At 40.3% G+C, this 24342-nt stretch overlaps 1 protein-coding gene across 1 annotated transcript in view; it reads left to right on the top strand.

Annotated features, from left to right (window-relative positions):
* The window catches only part of LOC124721176 (HEAT repeat-containing protein 5B), a 478541-nt gene that overhangs the window by 290277 nt on the left and 163922 nt on the right, over nucleotides 1-24342 (top strand). Inside the window, exons 3-5 of the mRNA XM_047246010.1 lie at nucleotides 12945-13083; nucleotides 15560-15771; nucleotides 18779-18926. Coding sequence (XP_047101966.1) covers nucleotides 12952-13083; nucleotides 15560-15771; nucleotides 18779-18926 — 492 coding nt within the window. The 5' untranslated portion in view covers nucleotides 12945-12951. The remainder of the gene's footprint in view (nucleotides 1-12944; nucleotides 13084-15559; nucleotides 15772-18778; nucleotides 18927-24342) is intronic.

Below are 24342 nucleotides of genomic sequence, written 5' to 3'. Positions count from 1 at the left end.
ATGGCTGATGGTCACGTAGGCTTCGCCTATGTTCATGGAGGACATATTGAACAGCACTCCTTGCCAGGTGGTTGCAGTGTTTTCATTGCAGAGCTGGCGGCCATTTCTCGTGCTGTTGAGCACATCCGCTCATGCCCTGGAGAATCGTTTCTTCTTTTTATTGACTCCTTGAACAGCCCACAAGCTATCCACCAGTGCTACCTCGCCATCCTTTGGTAGCGACCATCCAGGAGTCCATCTATGCCCTGGAATGGTCCAATCGTTCCGTGATGTTTGTGTGGGCCTCAGGCCACATGGGAATCCCAGGAAAGGAAGTTGCCGCCAGGCTGGTCAAACAGTCCACACGGAAACCACTTCTGGAGATCGGTAGCCCTGTAACTGATCTGCGATCATTATTACGCCGCAAGGTTTTTCAGCTTTGGGAGACGGAATGGCATAATCTCAGTATGCACAACAATCTACGTGCCCTTAAGGAGACTATGAATGTGTGGATGACCTCCATGCTGGCCTCTCACAAGGACTTTGTGGTTCTCTGCCGGCTCCGCATTGGCCATACGAGCTAACACATGGCTACCTTCTCCGTCGCGAGGACCCACCTCGGTGTCACCGTGGCTAACATATGACTGTCGTCCACATCTTGCTGGACTGTCCTTCTTTAGCTACCCTGCGGCGGACTTTTAACGTTCCCAGTACCCTACCTTCGTTGTTGGGCGACAATGCCTCAACAGCAGATTTAGTGTTAAGTTTTATTCGTGAAGGTGGTTTTTATTGTACCATCTAACGGTAGGTCGCCGCCGTTCCTCCGTTTTAACTCTGTCGCACTTTCTTTGCATTTGTTTGTCTTGGTGGTTGTCTTTTCCCTACGTGTGTTCATCTAGCCTTGTCTTTTTGGGGTGGACATTTAAATGTGCTCCAGAGTGGCTGGCTCATCTTCTTTTATTGTTGTGATCAGCCAGCCCAGTCCATATGCTCTGTAGTTTTAATACCATCTTCTACTTTTCGTTGTAGTGTGTGTTTTCCCCGTTTTTTGTTCGTTCCGTTCATTTTCTTTTTAGGTGTGGTGCCGGGTGTTTTTGTACCTTGAGTCTTGCTTGCGTCAGGAAAAAGGGACTGATGCCCTTGTAGTTTGGTCCCTTTATACCCCAGACCAATCAACCAGCCGACCAATGGACCACTGCATTAAGGATCCCACCAAAACACGTTGTTCCGATTATGGTTTATTATGCTACAGTGATAGGATGTGCGACTTAGTGACGTATCAACACAGAATGGTTACATTATGAGATGAAAGTCGATGATGCTTCTGTTATGCGATGCGTGGATAACATTCGTGTCCGAGGAAGCAAGTATTATTTAATTAATGAAGTTGGCTTTCTGGTTTCGTAGCAGACCACTTTATCGTAAAAATGATGAAAATTAATGCAATACTGGCAGTATATTCAAATAATCAGATCCTTGTAGGGCCTAGTGGAAACTTCGATGCTCTTTAAACACGTGTTGTCTTCTTTGTTTTTCAGCCTCTTTTTTTCTGCAGTTGCAGATATACAAGTTGTATACGTTAAGTACTGCCTTTTGCAACTGTAATGGAAGTCTTATTAAGACCAAACGCTTTTCGCTTTGTTTTGAAGCATCTTCAGTGGTCACTGTAAGAATATAGTATTTTTGTATTACAATTTTGTTTTCTGGCATCAGGATCAGTACGCATGCTTTCAGTTACTACTAAAAGCAGTATTAATTCTTACTGTTACTTACGGTTTTTTGTTGTTTGCATCATTCTTCTCGCTCTTCCAGATGTCTGTGTTAGATTTTAGCACACAGCACTTTCACGTCGCTAAATATATTCACGTTTTTGTGTTGTGAAAATCTACTGTCATCTCGCCATTGTGTGTTTTTGGTTTTGCTATTGCGGGATGCCTTCGTCTTTTGTTTGCTTAGGTAGTGGTACGAGTGTCTGCGCTCTCTCTCTCTCTCTCTCTCTCTCTCTCTCTCTCTCTCTCTCTGTGTGTGTGTGTGTGTGTGTGTGTGTGTGTGTGTGTGTGTGTGTGTGTGTCTAGATTTAAATTTACTTCTACATCTACATGGATACCCCGCAAATCACACAAAGTTCCTGGCAGAGTGTTCATCGAACCACCTTCTCAATAATTCCCCATTATTACAATCTTGAACAGTGCGCGGAAGAAACGAACACCTATATCTTTCCGTTCCAGCTCTGATTTCCTTTTTTTTATTATGATGATCGTTTCTCCCTATGTAGGTCGGCGTCAACAGAATATTCTCGCATTCGGAGGAGAAAGTTGGTGATAGAAATATCGTGAGAAGGTTCCTTCGCAAGGAAAAACGCCTTTGTTTTATCGATGTCCACCCCAAACCCTGTATCATGTCAGTGACACTCTCTCCCCTGTTTCTCGATAATACAAAACGTACTGCTCTTCTTTGAACTTTCTCGATGCACACCGTTAATCCTATCTCAACATTCTCAATGTAGTCCCTTGATCCTATGTGGTGAGGATCCCCACACCGCTCAACAGTACTCCAAAAGAGTACGGACAAGCTAGTGTAGCGTAGGCAGTCTCTTTAGTTGATACGTTGCATCTTCTAAGTGTTCTGCCAATAAAGCACAGTCTTTGGTTCGCCTTCCTCATAACATTTTCTTTGTGTTCTTTCCAATTTACCGAGCGAGGTGGCGCAATGGTTAGCACACTCGACTCGCATTCGGGAGAATAAAGGTTCAAACCCTCGTCCGGCCATCCAGATTTAGGTTTTCTGTGATTTCCCTAAATCGCCCCAAGCAAATGCCGGTATGGCTCCCATCCTTGACACAATCCGAGCTTGTGCTCCGTCTCTAATGACATCGATATCCGGAAAGTTAAACCCAATCTTCTTTCCTTTTCAATTTAAGTTGTTCGTAATTGTAATTCCTAGGTATTTAGTTGGATTTACAGCCTTTAGATTTGATTATTTATCGTACATCCGAAGTTTCCTTTTAGCACTCATTTAGATGACCTGACACTTTTCATTATTTAGGGTCAGTTGCCAATTTTAACACCATCAGATGTCTTTTCTAAATCGGTTTGCAATTTGTTTTGATCTTCTAGCGATTTTATTAGACGATAAACGACAGAATCATCTGCAAACAGCCTAAGACGGCTGCTTAGATTGTCTCCTAAATCGTTTATATAGATACGGAACAGCAGAGCACCTATAACACTACCTTTGGGACCACCAGAAATCCTTCTGTTTTACTCGATGGCTTTCCGCCAATCACCACGAACTATGACCCCCTCTGACAGGAAATCACGTGTCCAGTCACATAACTGAGACGATATTCCATAACCATTCAATTTGACTACAAGCCATTTGTGAAGTACGGTGTCAAAAGCCTTCTGGAAATTTTATAAATACGGAAACAAATTGAAATCCCTTACTTCGATTGAGTAAAGAGCTAGTTGTGTTTCACAAGAGCGATGTTTTCTAAATCAGTGTCGAATGTGTGTCAATAGACCGTTCTCTTCGAGTTAATTCATAATGTTCGAACACAGCTGCAAATCGACGTTGATGATATGGGCCTGTAATTCAGTGCATTACTCCTAGTGCCTTCCTTGAATATTGGTGTGACCTGTGCAGCTTTCCAGTCTTTGAGTACAGATCTTTCATCGAGCGAGTGGTTGTGTATGATTGTTAAGTAAAGCGCTGTTGCATCAGCGTACTCTGAAAGGAACCTAATTGGTATAGAGTTTGGACCAGAAGACTTGGTGATTTAAATTACTTCACCACTCCGAGGATATCTACTTCTAAGTTACTCATGTTGGCAGCTGTTCTTAATTCGAATGTTTACTTCGTCTTCTTTGGTGAAGGAATCTCGGAAGGCTGTGTTTCGTAACTCTGCTTTAGCGACACAGCCGTCAATAGTATTTCTATTGTTATCGCGCAGAGAAGGCATTGATTGTGTCTTGCCGTTAGCATACTTTATACGTACGACCAGAATCTCTTTGGATTTTCTGCCAAGTTTCGAGACAAAATTTCCTTTGTGGATCGCCAGTCTTAGGAGTTTTTGCATTCGTTTAAATTTGACAAGCTTTTTTCGTTGTTTATGCAACAGTGTTCTGACCCGTTCTGTGTAGCAATGGGGATCAGCTACGTCCTTTGTTAATTCGTTTGGTTAAATCTCCCAATTGCTGTCGAACTATTTCTTCGAAATCAAGACATATCGGGTCTACATTTACATTGTTAATTTGAAAGGAGTGGAGATTGTCTCTCAGAAAGGCGTCAAGCGAATTTATATCTGCTTTTTTGAATGGATATATTTTTTGTTTATTTTTAGAGGATTTGGGAGTTGCAATATTCAGTTTCGCTACGACAACTCTGTGTTCACTAATACCTGTATTCGTTTTGATGATCGTTATTAGCTCAGGATTATTTGTTACTTAGAGATCAAGTGTGTTTTCACAACCGTTTACTATTCCACTGGGCTCATGAACTAACTGCTCTCAATAATTTTCAGAGAATGCGCTTAGCACATTTTTTTGACTTGCAACAGTGCTACAAGAAATGTGAGCGAAAATTGTGGTTCTCCTCATCATATACAAGAACGTGCAGCATGCCTTACGTCCAGCGATGAATAATTGGAAAACGGTTACGACGTGATAGTTTTCCATATACGAGGGCTATCCACAAAGTACATTACGTTTTGGAATTAAAAATAAATAAAGTATTGGAAATTTTTTTTATTATATACAGATGAAAGCCACACTTAAATACTACTTTTATACATAGTTGCCATTTAAGTTAAGACACTTATCGTAGCGATGGACGAGCTTGGAAATTCCTTCGTCGTAAAATTCGGCCGCCTGCGTCTTCAACCACGTGGTTGCCTCTTCTTGAAGCTGTGCGTCGTCATCAAAACGCTGCATAGCCAACCACTTCTTCATTGCTGGGAATAATTGGAAGTCGCTCGGTGCCAGGTTGGGACTTTACGGCGGATGAGGAAACAACTCCCACTTAAAAAAGATTCGAGAACTTCACGAGTGGCATTTGCCGTGTGGGCCCGGGCGTTGTCGTGAATCAGCTTACGAGAAAGATGGCGACTCATTACTCGATCGCATCGTTACTGGTGACGAAACTTGGGTTAAGCATGTGAACTGCGAGACAAAATTGCAGTCACTGCAGTGGGGGCACACAAATTCCCCCCAAAAACCCAAGAAATGCATGCAGACAATGTCGGCAAGGAAGGTGATGGTGACTGTCTTTTGGGACAGAAAAGGTGTGATTTTTGTGGATTTCCTGGAAAGAGGCACTACAATAAACTCTCAAAGGTATTGCCCAACTCTGCACAACCTCAGAAGAGCAATACAAAACAAGGGCAGGGGAAAGTTGGGCTCAAAGATCTTGCTGATTCACGACAACGCCCGGGCCCACACGGCAAATGCCACTCGTGAAGAATCTTTTAAGTGGGAGTTGTTTCCTCATCCGCCGTACAGTCCCTACCTGGCACCGAGCGACTTCCACTTATTCCCAGCAATGAAGAAGTAGTTGGCTATGCAGCGTTTTGATGACGACGCACAGCTTCAAGAAGAGGTAACCACGTGGTTGAAGGCGCAGGCGGCCGAATTTTACGACGAAGGAATTTCCAAGCTCGTCCATCGCTACGATAAGTGCCTTAATTTAAATGGCAACTATGTAGAAAAGTAGCATTAAGTGTGGCTTTCATCTGTATATAATAAAAAAAATTCCAATACTTTATTTATTTTTAATTCCAAATGGCTCTGAGCACTATGGGACTTAACTTCTGCGGTCATCAGTCCCCTAGAACTTAGAACTACTTAAACCTAACTAACCTAAGGACATCACACACATCCATGCCCGAGGCAGGATTCGAACCTGCGACCGTAGCAGTCCCGCGGTTCTTTAATTCCAAAACGTAATGTACTTTGTGGATAGCCCTCGTATAAATTTATATATGCATGTGTGTATGTGTGTGTGTGTGTGTGTGTGTGTGTGTGTGTCCCAATTTTATGTATATTTATTGCATAATGTACCTATACATGGGATTTCGGTCAGTTTTCTAAATTATATACTGCTGTGTGACGTTAAGGGTACGCTATATTCCCTAATAACCACTAGAAATTAGTGAAGCAAGTCGTGGGTGTTTTGAACCGTCATCTGGTTCCCAATTAATAGAAATAGCCATTGTATCAAGAAGACAAGCCATGATTATTTTAATCAGTTAGTGACGTCTCCAGTTACCCTGCGTATTCTGGAGCTGTTTCTTGCTATCGTTTTTGAATCGGAAGTTGTACTTCGCATATAGCTTTCAAAAATGCAAACAAGATTTTTCATTTTTGTTACTGAGTATAAGTTTCGGAAATATCAAGTACCATCACCTACGTTTTTGGCATTCACGCATGTATAATATTATTTATCTAGAGCTAATGTTCTTGCTGGCAGTAGTACGGTAAAGCTCAAGGAGAAACTAATGGGTAGGTGAATGACAAAACGTACTACGTATTTAATGAATTGCTTTATTGAGAATACGGGAAGAGGACTTTTTTCTGCTGTCTACCTGTGTTCGGCACATCTTCCATAAGCGTTTCCATCTGAGCGTCTTTTCAGTCCACAGCCTTTGCAGAGGACTAAGTTTGCCCTTTCCACACGTTGTAATGACGAGGTACTTCTACAAAATGTCAGGCCAAGCTAACATTTGCACTGCCTTCCGTTGGAGGTACACCCCTCACCCACACCACGGGTTTCTCCCTCTCCCCCCATTCCCTCTCCTTCAACCGGCTTTCTTGTCCCTTCTCCTCCACTTTTGGTTTCAGCGGTGCTTTTGCTGTATCAAGCCACATTTATGATCACCCATAAGCGGGTAAACCATAGTGCACGCCTAATAGATATAAATCTACGTTTCCCATCAAAATTATTTTCGCATGACTCGAATTTTTCATGATTTACAGAAACTGTTTCGCACGGAAATGCCAGTTTGCTTTGACGTCCGAGGAATTCTTCACTTAAAGTACTGTTTGAACATAAAAAAAACTATTGGATACAGTGCAAAAATAATTTTGGTGAAGGTACTTAATTCTTACAAACTGATAACTGTATTTGCATTTTACTCAAAATGGTTCAAATGGCTCTGAGCACTATGGGACTTAACTGCGTGGTCATCAGTCCCCTAGAACTTAGAACTACTTAAACCTAACTAACCTAAGGACATGGCAAACACCCATGCCCGAGGTAGGATTCGAACCTGCGACCGCAGCGGTCTCGTGGTTCCAGACTGTAGCGCCTAGAACCGCTCGGCCACTCCGGCCGGCAACATTTTACTCATAATTATATGTTCACATATAAAGAAAATTTTCTTATAAAGTAAGCTTAAGGTGCAGTTTGCACATTTAACTATTGGATACAGTACAAAAATATTTCCTTTGTGAAACCAGCACTTATTCTTTTAAAATGTCGATTGTGTGCTTATTCATATGCTATTAAAATGTTCGTAGGTAATTAAAAAACTTAACGGTCATTGTCAAATCGTAAGTGGTTGCATTAAGTCAAACCTATGGTTTTTATTTAATAGCGAAATAACTGAACTAATCTGCTCAGTGTTTCCAAGAAGATGAATTTGTAACTATGATTGATTTTGCGTGACTGTTATGAATATTAACGTCTGAATAGCTTCTCAACCATTGTCAACTGTCATACATAGTAGACAGTGCCACTGAAATTTATGCATGAAAATCTGTGCTTTAACATTCTAACATCAAGTTGTAAAAAAGTTAATACACGAAATTCTTAAAAATATGTTCGCGACTGTAAATGCGGAATGTACATGTGGTTGCAATATAACACGAGGAAAACGCAGTACAAAATGTTAAGAATGCGTTCCATGTGTTAGCAGTATAAAATAGACACTCATATGCTAAAACAGAAACTCATATGGTATCATTACCTAAAAAGGAAACTAGACTTTTCTACTAAACACACATTGTAATATTTAAGCATCTTCAGGCTGTTTTTTACTAAAAAAAAGATCTTATGAATTGATGAGATTCACGGTGATGAAGACTTCCAAGCCACTGTAGCTGTTAATAGGCCTTTATTGGAAACGCAAAAAAAGACTACACAACAGCTAAAGCGGCTTGAAGATCCCATCAATTCATAAGAACTTTTTAGTAAAAAAAAGTTGGAAGATGCTTGAATATTAACAATGTGTTATTTTATCCGTGGCTACTCGATGTACAAAATAGTGCGTAACAAATTGTAACATAAGCTAAAACATGATATGAAATGTAAATATGGTAACAATCTGATATTGACACCTATAAAATAACATGACAAAAATGCTTTATGTAGTACTTACGTACTCCAGTACTAGAAAGTCAGCGTCCACATTCGTAATAGTCACACAAAATCAACAATATTTTCAAATTCATCCGCTTGCAAACACAGGGCAGCATAGCTCAATTATCCCACTATCAAATAAAAACCATAGGTTTGGAGTAACAGGAAGAAATAAAGAGTTACTGACATTCTGAAAAATCTGAAGAAAAAATACAGAATGAACGGAATTTCTTCGAATGTTCTGGCATCGCATGCGAAATAAATAGCCATGTAGTTGTTACATATGCAAGAAAAATGCTTTAGCTTAAGTTTGAAACAAGTAGAGGTAAAAATATTCTACAAAGTCCCGTACGTGATTGAAGAAGAAGAAGAAGAAGATTTTTGTTAAAAATGTCAAGGTGTTAATTTCTGAGGGACGTCGTAAATAATTTTTGATTAATCAATAACTTAAGATTTCTCGCACAGAGCCATTTAAGCAATCATTCTCCCCCACTCCATACGTGAATGCAACGGGGAGAAGCTGGTATAGGGACGTATCCTCAGCCATTCACTTCGCAGTAGTTTGCAGAGCATGGATTTAGATGTTTTGCCTTCGTTGTATCTCAGGGCGAAGCGAGCAGTTTCATGAGAGGCGCAATATTAACAGTGTAAAATATCGATTGGACGTGATATATTATACTGCATTTCTCATAAAGAATAACTCAGTTAACGTTACTATTGTTAATTCAAACGATTTCGACCGATATAGTAGTTACGCCAAGCAGCTGCGCCATTGAAGACATTGAATGTGGTGAGGTGCTCTTTAAAATGGCAATAATTTTCCAATACTCGTCGTGCAGTACTTCGACAACACGTGTGGCTGGAAGCTGAAACTGTTTTTAATTAGAAACGTGAGCTAAAAAAATTTGTCTGTGTGTTACCGTTATGATGCGAAGGTGAAATCTTATAAGAGGAAAACGGTACTGCTGTATCGTATGCCACTCACTTCGGAACGAAGAAAAAAACAGTTGGATGAAAATGTACGGAGAATAGTACAGTGAATTATCAGTAAGTTAGCCTCTCTGCTCTGTAGTTCTGAATCGGTAAAAGCCTGTAGACGTCGGAAGGCGTCGGCCGGTAGTCATTTGTTTACCTGCGTGACGATACTGTGTCGGGTATTCATTGTTAAGTGCTAAGTTGATGGGTTGTACTTCATTCTATTTCGTGCTGTTTCCTTTCCTGGGGATAAGTGTACGTAATTGTTGCAGTTAGGACCTTTATTGAGCATGTAGATATATAAGACAATTTCAGTTTTGATTGCGAAGAACATTTAAGCGATTTTTAACTCCGCACGTGACGTCTGCGTCTCGTATGGGATTATAGCGACGTAGACGAATGTTATGTATTAATTAGAAACGGTTCGGTCACTGTCGTGTGCATTTTAAGTGTTACGGCAATAATTGTCGAATAAACTCATTAGTTCAGCGGACCGCAGTTATCAGTGTAAAGAGAAACAAATTTTCAAATATTCCCAATAGAGACAACAGGGCGTGCTGAAAGGGAATGCCTCTGAATTTTTATGTGAAAACTTCTAAAGCTTCTTAAATAAAACAAACGTTGTTGACATTCTACATCTTTACTCTTCATGTGTACATATTTATTTCTCAACATAGCCATTCTGACGACGTTCGCCCAATGAGAGACTAGTTTGCTGATACCGTCACTGTAGAATGACGCGGTTGACGGAGCACCGCTTCATCACTATGAAAGTTAAGTCCACGAAGGTGTTCTTTAAGTTTTGGATACAGATGAAAATCGGATAAGGCTAAGTTGGGGCTGTATGGAGGATGATCGATGACAGTGGACCCAAGGCGTCGAATAGTTGCACATGTTCCAGCGCTCGTGTGTGGTCTGGTATTGTCACGCAGAAGGAGAGGGTGCTCTTCGAATTCGAAACTCGATTACAATACACTGTTTCTCATGCACCAACATAGTTATCTCACACACCGCCATGTTACATGTTACAGTTAGCAGCGCTCTAACAGCAGAGCGCTTGCAGATATGTAAATATGAAAGGAAAAGATATAGAATGTTACTAACGCCAGAGTTGTTTAAAGAACTTTAAGAGTCTTCACATAAATTCGGAGACATAACTCGTGTGTTACTGGACACTCTTTTAACAGATTGGGAGCCACAGATGAAGTTCAGAAGAATGTCGTCAAGAATCAGATTTTACTTCTTTCATACTGCTCAGGGTGTCATCACAAGAAGCTAGGTTTGACATTAAAGCGATGTGTCCTCTCCACCGAGGGCGCTCATACCCCGGGGGCAAGGGTAGAGCTAGGTTCTTTTTTTTTCCTATAAAATGATTTACAAGTCTGTGTTATGTAGGTTTTGAACAGTGTAGAACTGGAACATTTTTATGGCTACTTACAAGTCGCCATTCGTCTTCAAAAATATTAAAAATACACCATATCCCGGGGCTGGCTTTACCCCCCCCCCCCCTCCCCCCTACATGCTGTGGTGTGAGCGCCTTTGCTCACCACGTATGTAGCAGTCGTAGAAGACGTTGGTTTACTGTTAAAATTCCGAGACCTTATGTTCGTCGAAGAATGAAGCAAAATTTTGCTTCCTCCTACATATACTGTCAGAACGTGATGCCCCACAGCTGTTATACAGACTGACGGAAAGAAGAATCACAACATCAAGAAGGAGTTGTGCGACATAAATGGAAGTTGGTAGGCGTGTTTCTACGATGACGTGTATTCCAATTTCACGCCAGTCGCATAAGAATGAATGGCGCCAGTAGCTAAGGATGTCTTTTCAGGAGACAAAGACGCCATTACCAACACCTCACTGAGTTTGAACGAGGTCGTGTGGTAGGGCTACGAGAAGTTGGATGTTCCTTCTGCGTTATTGCGGAAAGACTTGGTAGGAATGTATCCACTGTACATGATTGCTGGCAGCGGTGGCCACGAGAATATACGGTCGCAAGAAGACCGAGCTCCCGACGGCCGCGTGGCACTACTGAGAGGGAAGACAATCGTGTTTGGCGTATAGCTCTGGCGTATCGTACTGCATCTGCAGCAGCACTTTGAGCAGTAGTTGAAACCACGGTGACACAAAGAACTATTGCAAATCGGTTACTTCCAAGGGCAGCTCCGAGCAGACGCCCTGTAGCGTGCATGCCAATGACCCCAAACCACCGCCATCTGCCAGTTCAGTGGTGTCTAGCGAGAGCTGATTGGAGGGCGGGATGGAGATCTTCAGTGTTTTCTGATGAAAGCTGGTTCTGCCTCGGTGCCAATGATGGCCGTGTGTTGGTTACGAGGAGGCCTGTTGAGGGCCTGCAGCCAACCTGTCTGCGTGCTAGTCGCACTTTACCTTCACCTGGAGTTACGGTCTGGAGTGCGATTTCATATGGCAGCAGGAATACTTTTGTCGTTATCCCACACATCCTGACTGCAAATTTGTCCGTCAGTCTGGTGCTTCGGTCTGTTCTGCCACTCACGAAAAACATTCCAGGGAATGTTTTCCAGCAGGATAAGGCTCATCCACATACCGCCATTGTGACCCAACGAGTGTCGAGATGTTGCTTTGACCTGTTCAATCACCAGATCTGTTTCCAATCGAGCACATATGAAACATCATCAGACGACAACTCCAGCGTTATCTACAAACAGCATTAACCGTCCGTGTGTTGACCGACTAAGTGCAACGGGCATAGAACTCTGTCCCACAAAGTGACATCCAGCACCTATACAACATAAAGCATGCACGTCTGCAAGTTTGCATTCAACATTCTGGCGGTTACGCCGGTTATTAATGTACTAGCATTTCACATTTACTATGGCATATCGTACACGTACATCAACCTGCGATCTTGCAGTGTTAATCAACAGTGTTACAGATGTGGTCTCGAAATTTCACTACGCAACGTTAATTATTTTTTGTTGCAGAGATTTTTTCCTGTGAGAGTATGTGAAATATGTCATATTACCACCATGAGCTGCTGTACTTTACTTACACAACCAGTTTCAATCGTCTGACCATTATCAGGTTCACAAATGTATTCGCAGCATCATGTTATGCGATATATAAAAATATAATCGTCAGGTGATAAAACCATGAATTACACACTTTTATCATATCGTGAAGAAACTGAAAAAGAAATGATCATCGGAAGGACCGACTCAGCGTATATTAAAGTCAAAACCAGCTTAATTTTTATGCATATGAAACTTTTCCTTTACTTTATCTATGGATTATTGCAAGGTGGTGGTTTTTAAGCGTAAAATCTCATATGTTATCTGTGGAATATTGCAAGGTGATGGCTTTTAAGCGTAAAATCCCATGGTAATAAATGTTGCTATGTTTATTAAACATCTAGAAGTGTTAGTATGCTATTCATAGTAAATAACGCTATTTTTCATATTTCCAGCGGAGCAAATATTGCGTTATTGCCAAAAGTATGTGGTCGTATTTTAATTTGCCGTATTTTAAATGCTGAAATTGTGTAAGATCATGTTGCAACTTAAATGTAATTGGAATATCACAGGCTACTATATAAATTGTGAACCCTGTGATGACGACAATAATGGTTGTAATCAATGACATTTTCCTGTTTTTAGCCCTGCCATGATGATGGAGCTGAGCCATAGTCTGACGCTAAATGAAGAGGCCCTGCGTCAGATTCCGGAGGCCAAGAGACCAGTATTTGTATTTGAATGGCTTCGCTTCCTCGATAAAGTTCTTGTAGCAGCACAGAAAGTAAGCCTTTCTTCTTACTGATGATATTACAAAATATGATTTTCATAGGTGATCATCATCTTAGTGGTATGCTCCTTTAGTCTTGAGAGGGAAATAAAGGATTTAGCTGTTACGGTTGTAGAATATTTAAGTTTTTGTTTCCATTTCGACTTTCTACTCAAATGAAAGCAAGAAAGTAGTTAGTTTCATTTTCGTTTGTGACTATTTATTGAGAAGGTGAATGACATATGAAAAGAAGATACAGTCAGCCCTAATAGAATCATGTAATAAAACAAATAGAGCAGTAGAAGGAAAAGGGGATAGGTTAGGTATAAACGAAATGAAAAGAGTAAAGGAGATGTCATTGCTATTAATTTTACTATTTAATGTACTCTGTACTATTATATGTCATGCTGTAGTGACCTATCTCAAGTTAAAGTGCTATTTGTATATCTATGTTATAACCATATTTAGCAGGTTTTTACTCCTCTGTGCAGTTTAAAAATATCACTGTCATACTGAAGGTACTGTACATATATAATCAAGCACACAAAGGTATAATGGCCCATTGTGCAGGCAATAAAAAGGAAGACAGATGTATAGATGTGTACACTGAAGTGACAAAAGTAATTGGATACCTCCTAATAGGGCATTGGACCTCCTTTGGCCCAGCGTAGTTCAGCAACACAATGTGGCATGGACTCAACAAGTCTTTGGAAGTCCCCTGCAGAAATAGGAGCCATGCTACCTGTATAGCTGTCCATAATCGCAAAAGGTTTGCCGGTGCACGATTTTGTGAATGAACTGGTCTGTCCCTCTTTATTATATCCTATAAATGTTCGATGGGATTCATGATGGGCAATCTGGGTGGCCAGATAATTCACTAGAATTGTTCAGAATGTTCTTCAAACCAGTGACGAACAATTGTGGCCCGGTAACATGTTGCATTGTCATCCATAAACACTCCGTTGTTGTTTGGGAATATGAAGTCCATGAATGGCTGCAGAAGGTCTCCAAGTAGCTGAACATAACCATTTGCAGTCAATGATCGCTTCAGTTGGACCAGAGGACTGAGTCCAATCCTTGTAAGCACAGGCTACACACTATTATGGGGCTACCACCAGCTTGCACAGTGCCTTGTTGACAACTTGTGCCCATGGCTTTGTGGGCTCAGCGCCACACTGGAAATCCACCATCAGCTCTTACCAACTGAAATCAGGATTCATCTTACCAGGCCACAGTTTTTCAGTCATCTAGGATCCAACCAATATGGTCACCAGCCCAGGAGAGGTGCTGCAGGCGATGTCGTTTTAGCAAAGGCACTTGCCTCAGTCGTCTGCTGCCATAGCCCATTAATGCCAAATTTTGCCACTCTGCTCTAACAGATACATTCATCGTACGTCCCACATTAATTTCTGCAGTTATTTTGCTCAACGTTCCTTCTCTATGCAAATGCAGCTGCTCAAGGTCATTAAGTGAAGGCCGTTGGCCCCAGCATTGTCCATGGTGAGATGTAATGCCTGAAATTTGATATTCTCGACACATTCTTTACACTGTGGATCTTGGAATTCTGAAATCCTTAATGATCTCCAAAATGGAATGTTCCATGCATCTAGCTCAGACTACTATTCTGTGTTCATAGTTTGTTAATTCCCACGATGCAACCATAATCACATTGGAAACCTTTTCACATGAATCAATTGAGTACAAATAACTGCTCCAGCAATGCACTGCCCTTTTATATATTATATGCATGATGCTACTGCCATCTGTATATATGCATATCACTATCCCATTACTTTAGTCACCTCAGTGTATTAAGTGTTATAAGTAACTGTATTCACAAAATATTTACATTAATCATGGTTTGGACAAGAAGAGAATAGAAGCTTTCGAAATGTGGTGCTACAGAAGAATGCTGAAGATTAGATGGGTAGATCACATAACTAATTAGGAAGTATTGAATAGGATTGGGGAGAAGAGAAGTTTGTGGCACAACTTGACCAGAAGAAGGGATCGGTTGGTAGGACATGTTCTGAGGCATCAAGGGATCACCAATTTAGTATTGGAGGGCAGCGTGGAGGGTAAAAATCGTAGGGGGAGACCAAGAGATGAATACACTAAGCAGATTCAGAAGGATGTAGGTTGCAGTAGGTACTAGGAGATGAAAAAGCTTGCACAGGATAGAGTAGCATGGAGAGCTGCATCAAACCAGCCTCAGGACTGAAGACCACAACAACAACAACAACAATCACAGGCTCGTCCAGGAAATCTATTTCCTTTATTAGTAAAAAAATTACTTGAAAGTTTTCTTCTACAGAATGTAAAAATTTAATCATCTGTTTGAGTACATTGTTATTTTATAATTACGAGAGCTGTCTGATGAGGAATTCACAGATAAAAAATGCAGCTGTGCGAACATTTTTTAGATGAAACTACACTTGTGTTTGATAGATAATTTTTTTCAATTAACATATTTCGTAATTTTCTGTTACAGTCTGATATCAAAGGGTGCCAGAAAAAACTTGTAGAGCAACTGACTCAACATATACAGGAATCACCTGGTCCACCTACAAGAAAATTGATAGCACGATGTTTAGCGACTCTCTTCAGTGTTGGTGACACATTTCTGCTGTTCGATACTGTCAACAAATGCAATGATATCTTGAAAAATAAAGATGATTCACCAAGTTTTCTACCAACGAAACTGTAAGCAACATTCATTGTTAAACAAAGTGCTTCATACTACAACTAGTACTGACACTAAACTAGACTGTAAAAATAATAAATAAGAATAAAGAAAAGGGCAGACTAACAAGAAAATATTACCAGCTTGACCTCATATTTTAAGGAGAAAAAAGCGCACTTGCAAGATATCAGCCCCAGCAATCAATTCCGTGGGAAATTTGGGTAATTCTGATATTAGGTTAGTGCATAAATTAATGATGTTTTTCCATAAGTTTAATGAACATAACGGATACACAGAACAGACTTTAGTCATCAGTAATATATTCTCCTTCACTATTTACAACAGTCTAACAATGCTGGGGTAACTTTTCGATTTGGTGACCATAGGAATCATGTGGTTTTGAGACGGATAACCCATTGAGCCCTGTTCGCAGCACATTTTCATGTGGAAAGGAAGTTCCTTGAAGGTTGTTCGACAGAGGGCAGAAAAAATGAAAATCTGAGAGCACAAGGTGAATAAGGTGGGTGTGGAATGACTTTCCAATCCACGTCCTGTATAGCGTTTTTTGCCAGTGTAGCAGAATGCAGGGAGGTGTTATTGTGGAGAAGCATCACTTCATGTAGTCTTCCTGGTCATTGTTCTTGTGTTACATCTGGCAAGGTATCTCAGTTGTTGACAGTAAGTGTCAGCACTGATGGTTACACCTCGGGGAAGCAATTTGTAGTACAGCATACCGTCACTGTTCGACCAGGTGCATAATATTACCTTTTGTAAATGCACGATCTTTGTACAGGGAGTTCCTGCCTTTTTTAGGATCAAACATGCCTTTCTTTTCCATATGTTAGCATAAAGACACCATTTTATGTCACCAGTTACATTAAAAAATAGGAATGGTTGGTGGTGTTCACGAGCCAATTGATGTTGAACAAGTAGAGATGCACATATGCCCACCTGTTGATTTTGGCTTAGAGCATGTGGTACCCATTCACCCGATCCTTGAACTTTCCCATTGCATGCAAATGCCGAAATATGGTGAAATGATCACAGCTCATCACATTTGCCAGTCCTCGAGTACACTGATGTGGATCAAACCCCAATGATATTCCTGAATGTGGAGAATCATTAAATGTCAGAACGGTACTCCTGAAACAAGAAAACCATTTTCTTGCCGTGCGCTATCCAATGGCATTAACCCCATACGCAGCCCAAATGTTTCTGGCTGCCTCTACTGCTGTAACTACTCTAATGAACTCAAACAGAAGAATATGTCGGAAATGTTCCAGCTTCTCCACTTGGCACTCCATTTTCTAGCATTCACAGAGCCACTTGCTATCTCGGAATGACAAAATGACAGTATGTAAAGTCAAATAGCAGTACTGAACTACAAATAAAGAATAACAATCGATAAATAAATCCGTAGCAACCAGAATATCAATGTGCAAAACAAAAAGGCTATGAACTTACACATCAACCTAATAGTACACAGTTATGACCTGAAAGTAGAGCATTTGATGTTTCGTGCTCACCATTTGTCACTTGCTCCATCCCACTGCAGCCATTGAATGCCTGAGCTCAAAGTTGCCGACAGCAGTGTAAGAGGGTCGTGAAGTACTGGTGTTGTCATAGGTAACATGCTTTGTTTGTTGTGTCAAAAATGTGTGCTTTCTAACCTGTAGCTGGTGCTAGAGATCTCCTCGCTTTGAATGTTTTTATGTTGTGATTCACAAATGCAGTGCAAATGAATTGGTGTATCATTAAAGAAATAGCATAATGCTCCGTAATTATTATGATCACTGTTGTGCGTCATTTTCTTTGGATTTTAAAGATGACACTGTTAGAGTTAAGTGCATCTGCAGGAGATGCACTATTCTTCAACATGATATGCATTATTAAATTGCAAATTGAAACTCGTTGACTTCATTTAAGAATTATTCTTCAGTTGCTCAGGTTTATTAATTTTCAGATATTCATCCGAAGAATATCGGTATGAGAATACTGTTAAAATAATAATGAACATATATGTGTGAGAGGTCGACTTACGTACTAATGTTATCTACTATCTTTCGTGCAGAATAACATGTGTTCTCGAGCAAGATTTCACAGCACATTGGGCATATATGTCCATCTCACCTTCCCTCACCTTCAACATCCCACAAAAAGGAGGGTTGTAGTTGTCACTAACCTGCACAGCACTTCACACTCTGACTTGCAGCTGCTACAGTGGGATTGAGTGAATTTTAATGGCCCAATTTTTCATGCGGGATAGATTACTGGGATTGATATCTTGCAGGTGTTTATTTTTCTCCTTAAAATATGAGGTTGAGTTGGTAATGTTTCCTAGTAAGTACTATAAATAGTAAGGAGTTGCTAATTATATGAATGTGATACTTTCATCATTGTCTTGACATTTTCCATTTCACATTCTGGAATGTGTTGAGCAAATATTCTCTCATTCACCCTGATTATTTTCTTTTTGACATTTTTCAGTTTCAGCCCCCTTCTCCCCATTTTTCCACTTTTTGGTTTCACATTTGCATTTCATCTATCTATAGCCTTATTTAGGACTTTTTCTTGCTTCAGGACTGTGTGAATTTATTTTGGTTTTGATGCAGATCATTGATGTTCACCTGCCCAAACCTTTGCTCCATGTGTTATCTTGGTTACTTTATAAAATACTTGTTACCACTGATAATTGCTACTTTTTTGCAAACTCTTAACAGTAATTAAATATCCGCTATTAGATTGTTATCAGATCTCTTATTACTGGGGACAGAGAAAATGTTGCATCTCATAATGTGCATTTCCAGAATTTACTTATAAATGTTTTGCACACCTAATATGGGGTATGCCACTGTAGTTTTCAGTGTGTTTCAGCATTTGTAATATGTGTTCATTGTCCTCAACAAATTTCTGTGTGTTTAATTTATGATATATCAGATTGTACAGTCTGTAAATAACTGTTTGTCTTGTAAAGCTGCCACACTGTAATTCGTAATAATGTAGCGGTGTTAAATTCTTTCCTTGCAGGGCTGCAATATGTTGTGTTGGGTGCATGTATGAAAAATTAGGCCGCATGATGGGCCGATCATATGAAGAAACTGTTCAGATTCTTGTCAAAAGTTTGAGAAATGCTGAATCACAGACACGAATTGAAATTATGCACACATTAGAAAAGGTAATGTTTTTCTCCTGTACCTCATTAAAAAATGTGTGTGTTTACGTGTGTGTGTGTGTGGGGAGGGGGGGGGGGAGGAGAGGGGGGACGCAGAGAGAGAGGCAGCATTATGTGTCCTCCATTTGATTGAGTTGTCTTGTATCCTTAAATAGATATTTATGTTGTAATACCAAATTTTTGGCTGCAAGGATAAATTTTGAACTGTAACATGAATTTTTTTGTATAAAAAAAAAAAAATCTTCATTTTTGGGTAAATTAGACCTTTGTGCATTGAAATCAGTGTTGTTTATGCCACATTACAGTAGCAGTTTTTTTTAAAAAATGTAAGAATCACATATGTCAATACACTTCTTACTTACTTGCATGTCTGAAAGAACAGATCTTGTTGACAGTCCACAGCTACATCTACATCTATACTCTGCAAACCATGGGGAGGTGCATGGCAGAGGGTACATCCCATTGTACCAGTTATTAGGGTCTCTTCTTGTTCCATTCACGTATGGAACACTGGAAGAATGATTGATTGAGTGCCTCATTGCGTGCAGTAATTATTCTGCTCTTATTCTCACAGTCCCTAAGTGAGCAGTATGTAGGGGATTGTAGTATATTCCTAGAGTCACCATTTAAAGCCAGTTCTTGAAACTTTAACAGATGTCTATCTTCAAGAGTCTTCTAGTTCATTTCCTTTAGTATCTCTGTGACACTATCCCACGGCTCAAACATACCTGTGACCATTCATGCTGCCCTTCTCTGCATATGTTAGTCCTGTTTGATACGGGTCACATGAGTGATTTGTAAGCTATCTCCTTTGTAGACTGATTGCACTTCCCCAGTATTCTACCAATGTACCAAAGTCTACCACCTGCTCTACCCATGAATGAGTCTATGTGATAATTCTATTTCAGGTATTTGTATGAGTTGGCCGATTGCACCTGTGACTCATTGATATTATAGTCATAGGATACTGCATTTTTTTGTTTTGTGAAGTGCACAATTTTACAGTTCTGAACATTTAAAGCTTGTTGCTAATCTTTGTACCAGTTTGAAACCTTATCAAGATCTGACTGAATATTTATGCAGCTTCTTTCAGATAGTACTTCATTTTAGATAACTGCATCATCTGAAAAAAGTCTGATACTGTATTGTTGTATTGTATGGAACTGGGGACCTAGAAACGACAGAGAGGATTCGTCCTTGTCATAGCCCTCGATGGGTCACAACCCCACAGCAGGCTACAGCAGTCCACTCACCCCATCGCCGCCCCACATCGAACCCAGGGTTATGGTGTAGTTTGGCCCCCAGTGGACCCCCCCACGGGAATGTCTTACACCAGACGAGCGTAACCCCAATGCTTGCGTGGTAGAGTAATTATGGTGTACGTGTATGTGGAGAAAGTGTTTGTGCAGCAGTTGCTGACATAGTGTAAATGAGGTGGAATAAAGGGAAGCAGCCTGCATTCGCTGAGGCAGATGGAAAACCACCTTAAAAACCATCCACAGACTGGCTGGCACACCAGACCTCGACACTAATCAGCCGGGCAGATTCGTGCCGGGGACCAGCACTCCTCCCCACCCGGAAAGCAGTGCGTTAGATCTCATGGAAACCGGGCGGGTCTTAAGCCTGATATTACTATGCATGTTGTCATTAATATACAACAAGAGCAGCAAGGGTCCCAACACACTTCCCTGGGGTGCATCTGAAGTTACTGCTTTGTCTGACAATGACTCTCCATGCAAGATAAAATGCTGTGACTTCCCTACCAAAAAGTCCTTGACCCATTTACAAATTTCATTTGATACCCAATATGATCATACTTTTGACAGTAAGTGTAGGTGTAGTACTGAGTCAAATGCATTTTGAGAAATATTGCATCTACCTGATTGCCTTGATCCAAAGCTTTAAGTATGTCATGTGAGAAAAGTGCTAGTTGGTTTTCACACTATTGATGTTTTTGGAATCCATGCATTGAGGAGGTAATTCTGTTAAAGATACCTCATTACATTTGAGCTTAGACTATGTTCTAAGATTCTATAACAAATTGATGTCAAGGATATTAGATGGTGGTTTTGTGTATCACTTCTACTACCCTTCTTGTAGACATGTGTGATCTGTGCTTTCTTCCAAGAATTGGGCATGGTTTTTTGTTCCAGGAATCTACAATATATTATAATTATGAAAGGGGCATACTCAGCATGCAAATTCAGTATAGAATCTGACTGAGATTCCATCGGGCCCTGGAGCTTTACCCAGTTTTATCGATTTCAGCTGTTTTTAAACACCACTGACACTAATACTTATTTCATGCATCTTTTCAGTGGTACGAGGATGAAATTGAGACAATTCTTCTGTGTTTTCCTTTTTAAAGGACGTTTGAAAATTGAGTTAATCTTTTCTGCTTTTGCTTTGCTATCCTCAGTTTTAGTTCCTATATTATTTGCTAGGGACAAAATAGTTCGAAATTTATTCACTGACTGTAAATTCCTAGTCATCAGCTGTATTAGGCAGAGATGTACTACACAGGAAAATTTGTGCCAGGCCTGGACTCGAACCCTGATTTCCTGCTTATCACAATTGGTCACCTTAACCACTTTGACTATCCATGCACATTCCCTGGACTGAACCATACTTTCATATTCACATTGTCTACATCCTTACCCCACAGTCCAGTATATTCATCACCTAATGCTTACCAGCATTATTAATTGGATTACCACGCCATGGAGAATGAGACTATGAGGAATAGAGGCCAGTGTTACTAGGGTGTGCTGAAAAGTAATGCCTCCCAATTTTTTATGTGAAGTCTCTGCATCGTTATTCTTCATGTTTTACATATGTATTTCCCAACATGCCATCCTGACGACAAACACAGTTCTCTCAACAAGAGACCAGTTTGTTTTTCTGTCACTGTAGAATGTTTGACTTTATTGATGAAGCCATAACCTCACCTCCACTTGCTGTGCTTCTTCACTATCAAACTGAAGTCCTCAAATGTGTTCTTTAAGTTTTGGAAACAGATGCAAATCGGATGGGACCAAGTTGGGACTGTATGGAGTGTGCTTTATGATAGTGGAACCAAGGTATCAGATTATTGCAGATGTTGCAGCACTCCTGTATTGTCTGACATTATGACACCGAAGGAGAGGGAGCTCCATATGTGGATAAACTGAATTTGAAACTGTATTATAATGTGCTGTTTCTCATGCACCAATGTAGTTGCCACACACACCACCATGTTACACACTACAATTTGGAGCCCTCTTGTGGCAGAGGGCTGCAAGTATGTAGACATGGAGAATAGAGATGTAAAATGTTAATGACTTTAATTTTTTTTAAAGAGCTTTAAGAGTTTTCACATAAATAAGTTGGAGGCATTACTTTTCAGCATGCCCATGTATTACTGTGAACAGTGCTTAATGTTTTTGACAGACTGAATTTTTTTGACTGTGAGACATGCACCATATTCATTCACAGACATACTGTTTCTGAACTCATTTAGAATAACAAAGTAATGCCATATTCCATAGGCTGTTTTTTTTTTCACAGTGTGAGGTGTCCCATTACAGAACTTTTTAGTTGACAATTGCGGTAATGTTGTCTTTACTACATAATGTAGGATGGCAAATTGGAGGGAGGTGGGGGCATTTCTTAAAGAGCTTTCTTAACCATCTGATTACGGTTCAGTCATGGACAATCTTCTCCATACCCTGGAGACATTTCCTTGAAATGCAGTCTTTGTGAAAAACTGTACCACAATGCTGCCACCCACTTTCTTGTCTAACTGTAATAACAGCAATACTAACAGAAGGAACACAAGAATTTGCTTACAAAGCATATATGGGCTATTGTCAACAAGTTGAAAAAGAGAGTTTGTCTTGTCCACTTGATGCCTTACATTCCAAACCTTTCCTAATTCTCTCTTTATTCTGGCACTGATAGTATATAAATGAAGTGCATGCACATAATGGCTTACTCATTAAGTAAAATTTTCATAAAAGTATCTTCTAGTGTGATGAAGAAAAACCCTTGAATGTTCTTTTTTCTGGTGTTTGCCCTGCATATGGCAATGTGTGTTATTGATACACACACACACACACACACACACACACACACACACACACACACACACACTGTTTGTTTGTCAATTATTTTTATTATGTGGTCATTTGCCTTTTCTGGAGTAACAAATGTCAGTTAAATTAAATGATTAAAGTGTGTGGTATATAGCTGTGAATCTTATAAGCTTCATTATATCTTTATACATATTTGAACTGCTTGTGTGTTGTGTCTCTGAGGCTGAGCTGGGAAACCAGTGTGACACTTGCTTAGACAAATGTACAAAACTGTCTTGAAATCATAATTATTATAGCTGATGTACTAGCCCAACAATTATTAATCTAGCAGACAGATTCTATTTGAGTCTGGCTCCATGTAAAGTGCTGCACATTGAGCTACAGGACTACATGGAAATCTTCAGTATTCATCTGAGGCTTATCAGTTTCTGGCTGTATTTGATGTTGATGAAAGTATTCTGTCAGCATTTGAAATGAGGCTTGACTGCTTGGTTTTTTATGACAGGGTACTATAAATATTGAGTACCCAACATGCGTGATAGTTTGGTATCCTAAAAACAAGGTACACATGGGGATATTAAAATGTACTGTACTTTTCTCTAATGTTTTACATTTATGTAAGTATTCTTAGGTAACGTTATCATAGTCTGTAATGATAATAGTAGAGTCAACATTCCTCTATTGTGGTGAAATGTTCGTGATGATCTGACAGTGACTAGTTATCTCTGCATTTTGTAATTACCAGCCATTGGAGAACCCCCTGAATTTGGAACTTCAGAAAGCAAACTCTGTCCAGATTCAGTTGGAGGCAGCATTTGACATCAAATACCACTCTGGAATAGATGACAGCTATAATGGATCTTTTAGTGTCTCCAGAGGCATGACAACACCTCTTCACTACATGGTCAGAGTGGATACTTCATGGGAGAATGGTGACTCAATAGTATCTGGGAAATGGAACCCCATGAGAGGGAAATGAACTAGCTGTGTAAGTCAGTCAGTGGGAAACAGAGGTTCTGAAACCACGTACAGACAAGCATGGGAAGAATGCAGCGCGTGGCGGGCATGGATGACTAACCAGCTAAGCAGTTGGCCCAACACATGGCTCATTTTGCTAGTTGAGGTCAGTGGTGGACGGACTCTGAGGAAGCACTGGTGCACTCGGCATACTGTCATATGCAGGTAAAAACCTCCTCCAGCATTTCATAATCCTATGTATTACACACACCCTCCATGACACATTTCTGCAGTATTCCACAGTTCTACCCATTCTAGCTCATCTCCATCCTGATGTCTGCTGGTGGGATACTAAATCCCTCCACCTGAAAAAGAAAAAAATGTGTGTG

Source organism: Schistocerca piceifrons, chromosome X (genome assembly GCF_021461385.2).
Source record: "Schistocerca piceifrons isolate TAMUIC-IGC-003096 chromosome X, iqSchPice1.1, whole genome shotgun sequence".
Lineage (NCBI taxonomy): Eukaryota > Metazoa > Arthropoda > Insecta > Orthoptera > Acrididae > Schistocerca > Schistocerca piceifrons.
Note: the sequence above shows the minus strand (reverse complement) of the source record. Positions and strands in the feature narration are given on the sequence as shown.